Source organism: Chaetodon trifascialis, chromosome 10 (assembly GCF_039877785.1).
Source record: "Chaetodon trifascialis isolate fChaTrf1 chromosome 10, fChaTrf1.hap1, whole genome shotgun sequence".
Lineage (NCBI taxonomy): Eukaryota > Metazoa > Chordata > Actinopteri > Chaetodontiformes > Chaetodontidae > Chaetodon > Chaetodon trifascialis.
The window spans coordinates 11,002,981-11,015,186 of NC_092065.1; the positions used below are offsets into that span (position 1 = coordinate 11,002,981).

The 12,206-nt window shown below is 41.8% G+C and overlaps 3 protein-coding genes and 8 non-coding genes across 11 annotated transcripts; 10 read left to right on the forward strand and 1 right to left on the reverse strand.

The window, feature by feature from the left end:
* Positions 1-415: 415 nt before the first annotated feature.
* zwilch (zwilch kinetochore protein) lies at positions 416-4,911 on the reverse strand. The gene is made up of 18 exons (XM_070971436.1): positions 4,749-4,911; positions 4,522-4,564; positions 4,353-4,445; positions 3,770-3,921; positions 3,453-3,643; positions 3,241-3,320; positions 3,009-3,164; positions 2,801-2,872; positions 2,625-2,718; positions 2,478-2,530; positions 2,285-2,387; positions 2,106-2,185; positions 1,824-1,980; positions 1,654-1,682; positions 1,438-1,574; positions 1,249-1,344; positions 777-892; positions 416-661 (listed from the first exon to the last, which is right to left on the reverse strand). Exons 1-18 carry the CDS (start codon positions 4,796-4,798, stop codon positions 573-575), a joined length of 1,791 nt encoding a protein of 596 aa, XP_070827537.1. The 5' UTR covers positions 4,799-4,911; the 3' UTR covers positions 416-572.
* Positions 4,912-5,374: 463 nt separating this feature from the next.
* On the forward strand, positions 5,375-9,369 carry rpl4 (ribosomal protein L4). The gene is made up of 10 exons (XM_070971437.1): positions 5,375-5,445; positions 6,188-6,359; positions 6,505-6,611; positions 6,865-7,003; positions 7,304-7,428; positions 7,835-7,964; positions 8,175-8,331; positions 8,539-8,622; positions 8,801-8,921; positions 9,010-9,369. The coding sequence occupies exons 1-10, from the start codon at positions 5,443-5,445 to the stop codon at positions 9,079-9,081; spliced, it is 1,110 nt and encodes a 369-aa protein (XP_070827538.1). The 5' UTR covers positions 5,375-5,442; the 3' UTR covers positions 9,082-9,369.
* Positions 6,699-6,798, forward strand: LOC139338242 (small nucleolar RNA SNORD16). The gene has a single exon (XR_011602567.1). It is a non-coding gene; the product is annotated as a small nucleolar RNA SNORD16 (small nucleolar RNA).
* On the forward strand, positions 7,116-7,215 carry LOC139338244 (small nucleolar RNA SNORD16). The gene has a single exon (XR_011602569.1). It is a non-coding gene; the product is annotated as a small nucleolar RNA SNORD16 (small nucleolar RNA).
* LOC139338238 (small nucleolar RNA SNORD18) lies at positions 8,385-8,456 on the forward strand. The gene has a single exon (XR_011602563.1). It is a non-coding gene; the product is annotated as a small nucleolar RNA SNORD18 (small nucleolar RNA).
* LOC139338241 (small nucleolar RNA SNORD18) lies at positions 8,660-8,727 on the forward strand. Its single transcript, XR_011602566.1, has one exon. It is a non-coding gene; the product is annotated as a small nucleolar RNA SNORD18 (small nucleolar RNA).
* A 344-nt stretch (positions 9,370-9,713) lies between the features above and the next one.
* LOC139337362 (large ribosomal subunit protein uL4A-like) lies at positions 9,714-12,194 on the forward strand. Its single transcript, XM_070971905.1, has 7 exons — positions 9,714-9,758; positions 10,415-10,586; positions 10,730-10,836; positions 11,091-11,229; positions 11,528-11,693; positions 11,860-11,943; positions 12,124-12,194. The coding sequence occupies exons 1-7, from the start codon at positions 9,714-9,716 to the stop codon at positions 12,185-12,187; spliced, it is 777 nt and encodes a 258-aa protein (XP_070828006.1). The 3' UTR covers positions 12,188-12,194.
* On the forward strand, positions 10,257-10,328 carry LOC139338239 (small nucleolar RNA SNORD18). Its single transcript, XR_011602564.1, has one exon. It is a non-coding gene; the product is annotated as a small nucleolar RNA SNORD18 (small nucleolar RNA).
* LOC139338247 (small nucleolar RNA SNORD16) lies at positions 10,924-11,024 on the forward strand. The gene has a single exon (XR_011602571.1). It is a non-coding gene; the product is annotated as a small nucleolar RNA SNORD16 (small nucleolar RNA).
* Positions 11,342-11,441, forward strand: LOC139338246 (small nucleolar RNA SNORD16). Its single transcript, XR_011602570.1, has one exon. It is a non-coding gene; the product is annotated as a small nucleolar RNA SNORD16 (small nucleolar RNA).
* LOC139338240 (small nucleolar RNA SNORD18) lies at positions 11,983-12,050 on the forward strand. The gene has a single exon (XR_011602565.1). It is a non-coding gene; the product is annotated as a small nucleolar RNA SNORD18 (small nucleolar RNA).
* Positions 12,195-12,206: the final 12 nt, after the last annotated feature.

The window sequence follows — 12,206 nt, forward strand, 5'->3', positions numbered from 1 at the left end:
TAATGGATCATGTTTGAATATAAATACATTATTTGAACTGAATTTCAAGAGAATTGGTGACTTTGTTAATTTGATGTGCATACAGTGTTTGCTGTAAAAACATTGGTTTAGCCTAAAATAATGAATTTAGTACCAGACACTCAAACAGTGTGGATAGCCCTGCAACATGTTGGATTTTACAGTATTGCTGTGGAATATTACCATTGCAAACCGCCCTTGTAATTATTGTACTTTGTGTTTTCATTTGGTTACAACTCGCAGCTGTTTGGCAAAAAACCTTCAAAACCTCTTTCAACTGCTGTACTGACCAGGAGAAGACTCAGCAAATATGATAATAAAGATGCAATTAGAAAACCTACGACAGCGTTACAGAAAATATATACAAAAAAGTGAAAGTTGCTCATTCAAAACATTTGACGAAAATGCAGTATATTAACAGAACACCTTACAGTGGTACATGTACACTTTGTGATGCAAAATAAAGTCATCTGGCTAGCATGCTCATTGCTGACGAGAATATCAAAAATGACAACAAACACCTCCTTTTTTGTTCAGCTGTCCTTTGTGTAAATTCATGCAAAGTTGATGAGACTGCAGCACACCATGGTGGAGAAGAAGGCGGGGTCCTCGCTGTCCCCGTTCACTGTTTCATTTGGGTAATCTAAAGACAGAACAGTTAAAGGGGATGTGTTATCTGTACTGGATAGTGGGATACTAATCACTTGTTACTCTATGGCATGTACTACTGTATGTTTGGAGTGGTGCATAAAGATCACCTGTTTCAAAGATGACGTGATCAACCAGCGGTCTGTCACTGAGCTGTAAGGATGTCCTGACCTCACGAGGACCGTGGCCACTGGACACCTCGACCCCCCACATCACTGGCTGCTCTCTGGAACACACACACACAAGGAATGAGACAATAGCCCTCATTAAACTGTGCAGTCGGCACTTAAGTGTATGTTGGGTGATCAGATCACAAGAGGGCAGTATGAAAGCAAACAAGTTTCTTACAAAAGCACCACAGACCTCATGAGCACATGTGAATTCAGCTGACTTCTATTTTTAAGTGTCACACCTGGGGCAAAATCCAATTAGTCCTACCTTCTGTTTCACCTTTTTTAACACTGTTGTAGGCGAAGCAAAGTCCTAGTTTGTATTAAAAAATGAATAAAAACAGGAACATCTCGATTTCACTACAGTTTTCCTTGGATGCACTGAAGCAGTTAGTGCCCAAAGGATCCTTACTTCTGGTAGAAATGACCGATCAGCGCGGGTTTGATTTGCAGTTTGAATTCATGCTCCTCATCGTATGGGTACGTTTTGTAGTGCTGCAAACACGATCTACGAGGAATGAAATAGTAAACTTCAATGCCATCTTCAGGAAAGCACATTTTGCACACTGGCACATCACTGGAAAAAGCCAAAAATATTTACTGAGTGAGAAGGAAGAGCCGGTCATAGGGCAAGCCCAGGAAAGTGCTGCAGGTCAAAATTATTTCCAGCACATGGTGCAGTTTTCTGAGTCGGATCACTTGCTCCTGCAGATCCACCTCTGTGCTCAGGTAGTAACACTACAGAGAAAAATATTCTCAGAATGTTTTGTCATCAGTCATTTGAAAGTAGTTGTCAGTAAAATAGTTTTAAACTTACCAAGTGGTTTAGAGTTGTCAGTTCCTCACCTGAGGAGAAAAAAAACAGTTGCGAATAGTTGGATATATATAGTTCATACGAGGTGTGGTTAAATATTACTGTAAAACTTAGAATCACATGCAAAGGAAACAGAATGATACAGATATTCAGAGTGATGAGTAAGAGATTACCAATGAGGTAGTTTATGTAATCCTTCCTCATCTTGTCCAGACCCATCTCGAGCAGGATGTGGACCGGGGTGACACCTGTGAGAGTCACCTGATCGATCTGCTGGTGGTACGACTGCAGGATGAGCTTGCTGAGAGAGCTGCTACTGTCTCTGTGAATCTGGACAAAGTGAAACAAAAAAAACAAGACAATGCCTCCAGTCATGGCCATCACCCATGTGGAGGCATGAAAAAAAACTTCTCAGTCTTTTCTCAGTGATAAACAGAAGCTGCATCACTTCATACCCATGGTTTGATGTCACCATATCGTAGCGCCTCAATGACCAATTTCAGACAGTCTCCTATGTCTTGATATGAAGTCACACCTATAATGAAAAATAAAACGGAGGAAAATGATTGTCGCTTTCTATTTGTAACACTTAATCTGATGAATCCTAGCTTTCTTAACAGAGGAGCTGACTCACTCTTTCTCATCCGAACCCACAGCTGCTCCACGAAATCCAAATCACCTCGTTCCAAAAGAGAGTTGAAAATGGGGGCGTCCGTCTCAGACTTCAGCTTTGTGGGCTTTAAGAAAAGATGGAGAAGCAACATAGCAACATTTATTCTGAAATGAATGAATCTATGAAAAATCCCTTGGTTTTAACACAATCATACCTCAGCTGGTTTTGCACTCTGGTCCTGTAGTGTCTTGGCAGGGCTCTGAAGCTCTGAAAGGAGAATAAAAGAAAAGAAAGCAATCGTCTTGACCACCTGTTAGCATTAAATCATAAAGAAGGTGCAATGACTTAACAAAGCAGATACCTTCCAGGAAGGCCTTGGTCAGATTTACTGCTGATGTGCTTTCCAAAGGTTCCATCCATTCAGTCTCACCAGTTCTCAAACCATCAGCAAGAGTCTGATATAACAGGAAGTCAATATATTAAGTTGTTTATGTGTGTACTCACAATCATTAGCCCAGATTACTGTGAGACACAGACCTGAAGAAACTCTAGCTCCCTGTACATCTCGAACATTGGGCTCCTCATGTCCCCGCTGGCAACTTTGATATTCTGCATGTGAAATTTAAAGAAGGCAAGTGTAGAAAATGTACTACTTTATTTTGTGTTAATTCAACTTTACACATATGAAAATGGAGTATTTATGATAAAAAAAAGCATGTTTTGACTGTGAATTACTGATGTTTACCAGTGTTGCTGTAGAGGACAGGGGTGGGGTCTCAAGGATACTCTCCACATGGTTCCATTTGAAATCCACTGTCACACTGCTCTGTGACTCAATCATGGTGTTTTCAACAACAGTTGAGCCAAACAAGTTGAACCTGGCGCTGCCTTTAATTGCCATCTGGAAGCACTGACAGATGTAAGCGAATGACCGTTCATTTACACTGAAATACAAGAAGGGATGTACACTCACTTACCGAGGATGGGTGATGTCTATTCTTGTGCTCCTGTTTAAGCTCGTCCAACGTTATGAGAGATCTTTTGTCTACTGTTGAGCCTAAAATATGAGTTGGAATAAAACAGCCCAGATGCATAACATCACACCGAGGTTAATTAAAACGCTTCATCACTATACTGATCATGATTGAAGGCTGGGTTATTCAAGAGGCATGAAATGTTTGAGATGTACCTTTGCAGGTAATGGAGTATAATTTCACACCAGAGACTTTACTGCCCATGCAGATGGTCTCAACTCCAAACCAGGTTGTTCTAGCTGGATCAGACATGTCACATCGCACCCATAGAGGGTGTAAGGCAGGGTTGTTGTCCACAGCTGACACATTAGGATTTTGAGATAATATGTACCAAGACAGCAACTGCCTGTAAGAAGAGAAAGAAAATATTAGCATTTAGATTGTCATTTGCAGTGTATTAGACACATGGGTTATAATCCAACTAGCGCTTGCTTCATTTGGATTAAGTGTTAATCTTTTTAGCATCAGTCACCTTGCTTTCGTGATTGTGAGTGGCTGTGGCCCCATTTCTGTCTGAAGTGCATGGGCATAATCATCAGCATCATCATCATCATCATCATCATCATCAGTACACTTTGATGTTTCAGTCATTTGTTGATCACCAGGTTGATCAATTTTTGGAACCTTGTGAAATCAAAAAATAAAGATGCAGTCCAAAGGTGGGTGAGTAGTGACGGGTCTTCACAAGATTGTATGAGGAAAGAAACTCAACTGCCTCTTTAGTTATAGGGTGGCCTGACTTTTACAATAGTGCATGGCTATAATGCACAATAATGGCAACCAAACTGAAATTCAAGCCTAGTGTAATACACTAATTCCTATTTAAGCTATTACACTAATGACGAGCACCATCCTATACCAATTTTTACGTGTCAAAAAGCCATAAGCAACTGGTAATGTATCAGAAGAACAAGAACAAGAAAGTACAGACCTCTAATATGCAAAATTATGTTCATGTGTTAATTTGTCATTTCACATATCACACGGCAATACTAGCCTAGAGCTTGCAGACTCCCTGAATATATTTAAAGAGTCACAGCATGAACATTACTCACAGCTTTTTCACAGATGAAGACTGGCTGGTTGCCACAGTACATATTCAGCACAGGGATTCTGTCTGCATACATCTTTAATATTTGGATGTCCCCCTGAAACCCAACAAATACTGCATCAACAACATTGCTATAACAGAACAGCGACATATTTTACTTTAAGTATAATTACCTCATATATACATGGATCATTGCTTTCTTCGGCTTGAAGAGACCTTCCATGACAACACAAATCACACAACAAAATTAACCTTACCTCGGCAAGATAAGTGGTTAATGGTTATTGAGGCAATCCATAGTGAACACAAGCTAAAGGCTGAAAACGCATCAACTGTCGAGCGTTAATTTGACGTTAGCTAAAAATAATCAGTAACGTCAAGCATCTAAAAGTAAACTTACCGAAGAACATTAGAAAACTCGTTAGCACTAGATATCACCTTTGAGCCCATTGAAAAATTATCGAGAAAATCTCCTGTTAGAGCGCAAACAATGTGGACAAAATACAAAAGTTTGTTAACACACTGGTTGATCTCCCTCTGTTGATAGTTTGACAGTCGCGCGCTCAGTCGGGCGGTGACGTCATGAGGTCACAGGTCATCCCTTTCATTTAAGAAATTGATAAATTGATTCGGAAAAGTGTGTAAGTAACGGCACCACAAATAAACTAGAAAATGTAAATAAAATACATTCTGTACATTTTTATAGGAAAAACGCATAGACATATACACGTGTATGTGTCTATGGGAAAAACGGTAGTCAGAAAATAGTCCCTCCTTTACGTTCATCCTGCGCCAACATGGCGTAAAGAAATAGTCCCCGCTGTAGAAAGGAACTGAAAGGTGTTTTTGTTTGTTTTTTTTACAATTGGAATTCAGTTGTGATGCTAAAGAAACTGTTTCTTACATGCAAACAAAGTCGTGTGTTTCTTCGCTGTGAACAAAACTAAAGGTGGGAAAAAAATCTGTGTCCGGAAGTGATAATCGTCAAGGCGGAGGCATAAACTCTTCAGGGTGATGTACCAACTTCCTTTTTACTGTGGCCGCCATAGAGAGTGGAGCGTGGTCCCCGGCGAGCCGAAAATTAACTATCGAAAATGGTGAGAAATTACACTCATATCGTCAGTAACATGCCATATTATATGTGAGGCGTCCGTCGTTGTTCTGTACTTGACAAATAAACCTGTATTTTCTGTCTTTGGGAAGCTATGTGTCAGATTTAATACAGCGCTGAGTTGAAACGATCCCGGCTAGCGAAGCTAACACGAGGAGCCATTTTGGACGTACAGCTTCAGTAGTTCGTCCAAGTTACACGTGTGGTTGTCGTTTCAGTGATAGATCACTGACAAGAAGGCAGCCGGTGTCACTTATTTAGATGGCATCTATATTTTGCTCGCCGTAGAACCTACTCTAGGTATTCGAGTGTATTTGTGCTCTGCGTTAACGACATCTATAACGAGGACAAGGTTACGTTTTAAACTGGCATGCTAAGTTACGTTAGCAAAATCATGCTAAGCTAAGGCTAGCAGCTCCAGATCAATTATTCTAAATATGTGATGTGAAAGGACACGCTCTGCCAATATATTGTTCGCTAAACGTGAGGTGCGCTTGATTTGACATACCAGTTGCACCGAATTACATCAGACTGGTTTTAGCAACTGGTCTGCTCGCCCATGCTAGATAGAATGAGTTCTGGAGACACGTTTTTAAGAAATTCATTCCTGTCAAAGAGCCTCTGCACCTTAAAGAGTACCACTGTGCAATACTTTCTCAAAGTCAATATTTCATGTATGTATGTATGTATGTGTGAAGCTCAGTGCTGTGGTTCATTTTGCCCCTTAGGCCTGTGCCCGTCCCTTGATCTCGGTTTACTCCGAGAAAGGAGAATCCGCAGGCAAGAATGTTGTCATGCCTGCTGTTTTCAAGGCGCCAATTCGCCCTGATGTTGTGAATTTTGTTCACACAAACATGCGCAAGAACAGCCGCCAGCCCTATGCAGTCAGTGAACTGGCAGGTGAGTGTGTTTGTCTGTTTGTCCTCAACTTGCATGTTGATCAAGGTTTGTTGTTACAGGTTTTAAATTGGCGGTTGAGCTCATGCATACACAAATCTGAGTTATTTTGTTGTCAGTAATATGCTCGTGTAATTGTTGATTTCAGGTCACCAGACCAGTGCAGAGTCCTGGGGTACAGGAAGAGCTGTGGCCCGTATCCCTCGTGTGAGAGGTGGTGGTACTCACCGCTCTGGCCAGGGTGCTTTTGGAAATGTATCCTTCTGACCAGAATTGGAGCTGTAAATTTATTCTCCCTTCTTATAATACTGCATGTTCCAGGGCAAACTGAAACAACAGACTTGCAGTGATGGTGTAATTTGCGTCTGACTCTGTGACCAGTGACAGAATGCCTGCTGTCATATGCTGGCACAGATGGCCGACGAAAAACAGAGTCTGAGCAATCATTAGGTACTTCAGCGTTTATGTTACTTCAGTTAGTTGTCAAACCTCCTTGACTTTGATCTAGATGTGTCGCGGAGGTCGCATGTTTGCCCCCACCAAGACCTGGCGCCGCTGGCACCGCAGGATTAACACAGCCCAGAAGCGCTATGCCATCTGCTCTGCCGTGGCTGCCTCTGCCATTCCTGCACTGGTGATGTCCAAAGGTAAGCTCCGAAAACAGTATTTGAAGAGGACAAGAAAGTGAAGAGAGAAATCTATTTCTACCATGACGTATTCTTCTATTCAACGATTTTAAGTGTGGCTTAACATTTGACTTGCCATGATGGTGTAATTTGCGTCTGATCCTGTGAACAGTGACAGTTGCCTGCTGTCTTCAAGCTGTCATAGGGAATTGATGTGTGTTAAAGTCTGAGCAAGCTCTGGTCAACACTGTAGTCTTTGCCAGTCAGAGGTTTGTCAAATGTGTGAATGTCTTTGGCTGACATAATGTTCTTGTCTGTTAGGACACCGCATTGAGGAAATCCCTGAGGTTCCACTGGTGGTTGAAGACAAAGTTGAGGGCTACAAGAAGACCAAGGAGGCAGTGCTTCTGCTGAAAAAGCTCAAAGCCTGGAACGACATTAAGAAGGTAATCACAATTCTTCACATTTTCTCTTTTGACTTGACTCAGCACGTGATTTGAAATTGAAACACAATGAATATGTAGTTAAGTGATTATTTCAGCTTGAAGGATATTTGATGGTCTTTAAGTCCATATTGTATAAATAATGTAGAAATCATAGCTCCATACACAGTCCCCTCAGTTTTATGGGAATCTCTCAATCATGTTTTACTCACCTAAAGTGATGTTGGAGAGCACAGCAGAGAGTGTAGCATTAAAACGTCAGACCAACCTTGTTACTTTCAGTAGGATCAATTGAGAACAGTTCCTGTGCCTTTTGTGAACTGCATACATCTAGTACAATTATTAGACATTTCTAGGTTTCGTTTTATTTTAATGGCATATTGAAATAATACAAGCTTTCTCTTCTCAGGTCTACGCCTCTCAGCGCATGCGTGCTGGTAAGGGTAAGATGAGGAATCGCAGACGGATCCAGCGCAGAGGACCATGCATCATCTACAACCAAGACGCTGGTGTCACCAAAGCCTTCAGAAATATCCCAGGTGTGTTATTTGGTCAAATGTAGAATTCAGTAATGTTAGGTTCAGTGATTTCAAACCATTAAAGACTTAAAGAAATATATTTAATATCCAATTATGTAAATTTCATAGGCTGCAGGTATGATTCCATGTGGCAGTTTTCTGAATCGTGTATCAATGGTTATCAAAGTTTTTAATAAGCAAGCTTAAAATAAATTACGCTGTGTTCTGAAGGCATCACTCTGCAGAACGTGAACAAACTGAACCTCCTGAGGCTCGCCCCTGGTGGTCATGTTGGACGCTTCTGCATCTGGACAGAGAGTGCTTTCCGTAAGCTGGATGAGCTGTATGGCACCTGGCGTAAACCTGCTTCCCTCAAGATCGACTACAAGTGAGTGTTTAAGGAGCAGTCACACTGTAGCACAAGGCAAACTTGTGTTGACTTAACAATGATGAGCTTCCACTTCATGGTCCGTGTTTTTGAAATTCTGTGATATTTAAAGAAGTTCTGAGTTTTAGCATCAAATGACTTGTCGGTTTTCTGTTTTCACATTTTTCAAAATGAGGAATTTAACATGTCATTCTTTATTTCTTCCAGCCTGCCCATGCACAAGATGACCAACACAGACCTGAGCAGGATCCTGAAGAGTGAGGAGATCCAGAAAGCACTTCGCACACCCAAGTAAGCGCTCCTCACTTCTCAGTTTGTTTTCGCTCGTCAACCATGATGATGTTCCACTTCAGGTCCGTGTTTCTGAACCCTGATTATTATGGAAGTCCTGAGCGACACAAAGGGTCTTAAAAACTTTCAGTTTAGCATAAGTTCATGTTGTTAAGACTGGATTATATTGTCATTACAGCAAGAAGATCAACCGCAGAGTGCTGAAGAAGAATCCTCTGAAGAACTTGAGGATAATGCTCAAACTGAACCCTTACGCCAAGACCGCAAGACGTCATGCCATCCTCAAGCATGACCCAAAAGTAAGAACCTAAATTTTTCAAGATGGATGCAAAAATTGGAGGTTGTAATTGATGATTCACTTTGAAACCGTATTTGTTTTCCCCATAGATCAAGGCCAAGATGCTGAAACCCAAGAAGAAGCCCGGAAAGAAGGGAGCACCTGCCAAACCTAAGGCGTAAATCTATAAATCTTTTACAGACTTGAGTTCAGTAAAAAAATAAATGGGTTGATTGAAATGAATGAGTCAGACCTGTCATTCAAAATTTGTAATTCACCCGATGATTTATTTCACATAACAAAGATTGTAATCTGTTGGCGCTGGTTGAGCAGCATTTATCATTAAATACTTTGATCATTAGAAAAAATGGCTTTTCAGGCAGGCCTGTAATGAAGCCCAAAGAATATGTAGTTAATGTCACTTTGCATGTCAGCGTGTACACTAAATACACAGCTATTGATTGCACATCACTTAATCTCCGTTTCGTATAATTTGATATAAACATAAACACAAATAGAGTCATCAGGGGACCTGGGGATATGGGGTTTGTTGTCGACAGCAGGTCTCATATTGCTGTCCTGTGGGTGGGTGTCACAGCCTGATTGAGTCTGATGGTAGTGGTACATGTGATTTGAAATTTAAAGGGTTATGAAGTTAAAGTGCCCATTTCAGCTTGAAGGTGGTTGATGGTGTTCAGATCCATAATGTACAAAGAGTGTAGGCGCATGGTGCTTTGTACAGTCCCCTCAAATTTGGGGGAATCCCTTGCGTGTGTTGTACTCACCTGAAGTAAAGACGGAAAACAAAGCAACGATGGCTGCAGCACAGGTGGAGTCAAGCATGACAGGAAAGACACTGGTAAGAGTAAGATGAGGAATCGCAGACGGCTCCAACGCAGAGGACTCTACATCATCTACCGCCAAGATGCTGGTGTCACTGAAGCCTGCACAAATATCCCAGGTGTGTTGTTCAAATGTAGAAGTTATGGCTGTTAGGTAAATATTGAATACGTAACAATATATAGTCCTTGAATAGTTCAGTATGATGCAAGTGAAAGATGACTCAGTATTGGAGTTTCCTGAAGCTAGTCAGTGGTCATCAAAGTTTCAAATCCATAAAGTTTAAAAGGAGCAGCAAGTTAACTGTCATCCTGTTGAGTGTTGAATTGTGTGTATTATGAAGGTATCACTGTGGAATGTAAACAAAGGCTCGTCCTTGGTGGTCCATTGGACACTTCCCCATCTCAACAGAGATGAGCTGCACGTCACCTGGCGTAAACCTGCATCCCTGAAGGTCGACTACAAGTGAGTATTTCAAGAGCAATCACACTGTAACACTAAACTAGTCTCAATCACATAACAGTGATGAGCTTCCACTTCATGGTCCGTGTTTTTGAAATTCTGTGATATTTAAAGAAGTTCTGAGGTTGAGCATCAAAAGACTTTTACTATTACTCAAAGTCAATATTTCATGTATGTGTGAGGCTCAGTGTTGTGGTTCATTTTGCCCCCTAGGCCTGTGCCCGTCCCTTGATCTCGGTTTACTCCGAGAAAGGAGAATCCGCAGGCAAGAATGTTGTCATGCCTGCTGTTTTCAAGGCGCCAATTCGCCCTGATGTTGTGAATTTTGTTCACACAAACATGCGCAAGAACAGCCGCCAGCCCTATGCAGTCAGTGAACTGGCAGGTGAGTGTATGTCTGTCTGTCCTCAACTTGCATGTTGATCAAGGTTTGTCGTTACAGGTTTTAAATTGGCGGTTGAGCTCATGCATACACAAATCTGAGTTATTTTGTTGTCAGTAATATGCTCGTGTAATTGTTGATTTCAGGTCACCAGACCAGTGCAGAGTCCTGGGGTACAGGAAGAGCTGTGGCCCGTATCCCTCGTGTGAGAGGTGGTGGTACTCACCGCTCTGGCCAGGGTGCTTTTGGAAATGTATCCTTCTGACCAGAATTGGAGCTGTAAATTTATTCTCCCTTCTTATAATACTGCATGTTCCAGGGCAAACTGAAACAACAGACTTGCAGTGACGGTGTAATTTGCGTCTGACTCTGTGACCAGTGACAGAATGCCTGCTGTCATATGCTGGCACAGATGGCCGATGAACAAAGGGGGTCTGAGCAGTCATTAGGTACTTCAGCGTTTATGTTACTTCAGTTAGTTGTCAAACCTCCTTGACTTTGATCTAGATGTGTCGCGGAGGTCGCATGTTTGCCCCCACCAAGACCTGGCGCCGCTGGCACCGCAGGATTAACACAGCCCAGAAGCGCTATGCCATCTGCTCTGCCGTGGCTGCCTCTGCCATTCCTGCACTGGTGATGTCCAAAGGTAAGCTCCGAAAACAGTATTTGAAGAGGACAAGAAAGTGAAGAGAGAAATCTATTTCTGCCATGACGTATTCTTCTATTCAACGATTTTAAGTGTGGCTTAACATTTGACTTGCCATGATGGTGTAATTTGCGTCTGATCCTGTGAACAGTGACAGTTGCCTGCTGTCGTCAAGCTGTCATAGGGAATTGATGTGTGTTAAAGTCTGAGCAAGCTCTGGTCAACACTGTAGTCTTTGCCAGTCAGGTTTGTCAAATGTGTGAATGTCTTTGGCTGACATAATGTTCTTGTCTGTTAGGACACCGCATTGAGGAAATCCCTGAGGTCCCACTGGTGGTTGAAGACAAAGTTGAGGGCTACAAGAAGACCAAGGAGGCAGTGCTTCTGCTGAAAAAGCTCAAAGCCTGGAACGACATTAAGAAGGTAATCACAATTCTTCACATTTTCTCTTTTGACTTGACTCAGCACGTGATTTGAAATTGAAACACAATGAATATGTAGTTAAGTGATTATTTCAGCTTGAAGGATATTTGATGGTTTTTATGTCCATATTGTATGAATAATGTAGGCAGTCAAGGCACAAGGCTATTACTATTAGGAATTTAACGCATCATTCCTTATGTCTTCCAGCCTGCCCATGCACAAGATGACCAACACATATCTGAGCAGGATCCTGAAGAGTGAGGAGATCCAGAAAGCACTTCGCACACCCAAGTAAGCGCTCCTCACTTCTCTCAGTTTGTTTTCGCTCGTCAACCATGATGATGTTCCACTTCAGGTCCGTGTTTCTGAACCCTGATTATTATGGAAGTCCTGAGCGATGCAAAGTTTCTGAAAACCTTTCAGTTTAGCATAAGGTCATGTTGTTAAGACTGGATTATATTGTCATTACAGCAAGAAGATCAACTGCAGAGAGCTGAAGAATCCCCTCAAGACACCAGGTCATCCTCAAGCATGACTCTATGGTAAGAACCTAA

What these genes read in the sequence shown, in the direction of transcription:
- zwilch (XM_070971436.1), bottom strand. Translation starts at nt 4,798, where the DNA reads ATGGGCTCAAAGGTGATATCTAGTGCTAACGAGTTTTCTAATGTTCTT. An exon ending in ATGATCCATGTATATATGAG is followed by an intron (nt 4,446 to 4,521) that starts GTAATTATACTT and finishes GTTGGGTTTCAG; the next exon opens with GGGGACATCCAAATATTAAA. An exon ending in GGGAGCTAGAGTTTCTTCAG is followed by an intron (nt 2,719 to 2,800) that starts GTCTGTGTCTCA and finishes CTGTTATATCAG; the next exon opens with ACTCTTGCTGATGGTTTGAG.
- rpl4 (XM_070971437.1), top strand. An exon ending in AGCCTTCAGAAATATCCCAG is followed by an intron (nt 7,965 to 8,174) that starts GTGTGTTATTTG and finishes TGTGTTCTGAAG; the next exon opens with GCATCACTCTGCAGAACGTG. An exon ending in TCCTCAAGCATGACCCAAAA is followed by an intron (nt 8,922 to 9,009) that starts GTAAGAACCTAA and finishes TTTTCCCCATAG; the next exon opens with ATCAAGGCCAAGATGCTGAA.
- LOC139337362 (XM_070971905.1), top strand. Translation starts at nt 9,714, where the DNA reads ATGGCTGCAGCACAGGTGGAGTCAAGCATGACAGGAAAGACACTG. An exon ending in TGCACTGGTGATGTCCAAAG is followed by an intron (nt 11,230 to 11,527) that starts GTAAGCTCCGAA and finishes CTTGTCTGTTAG; the next exon opens with GACACCGCATTGAGGAAATC. An exon ending in TTCTCTTTTGACTTGACTCA is followed by an intron (nt 11,694 to 11,859) that starts GCACGTGATTTG and finishes TATGTCTTCCAG; the next exon opens with CCTGCCCATGCACAAGATGA.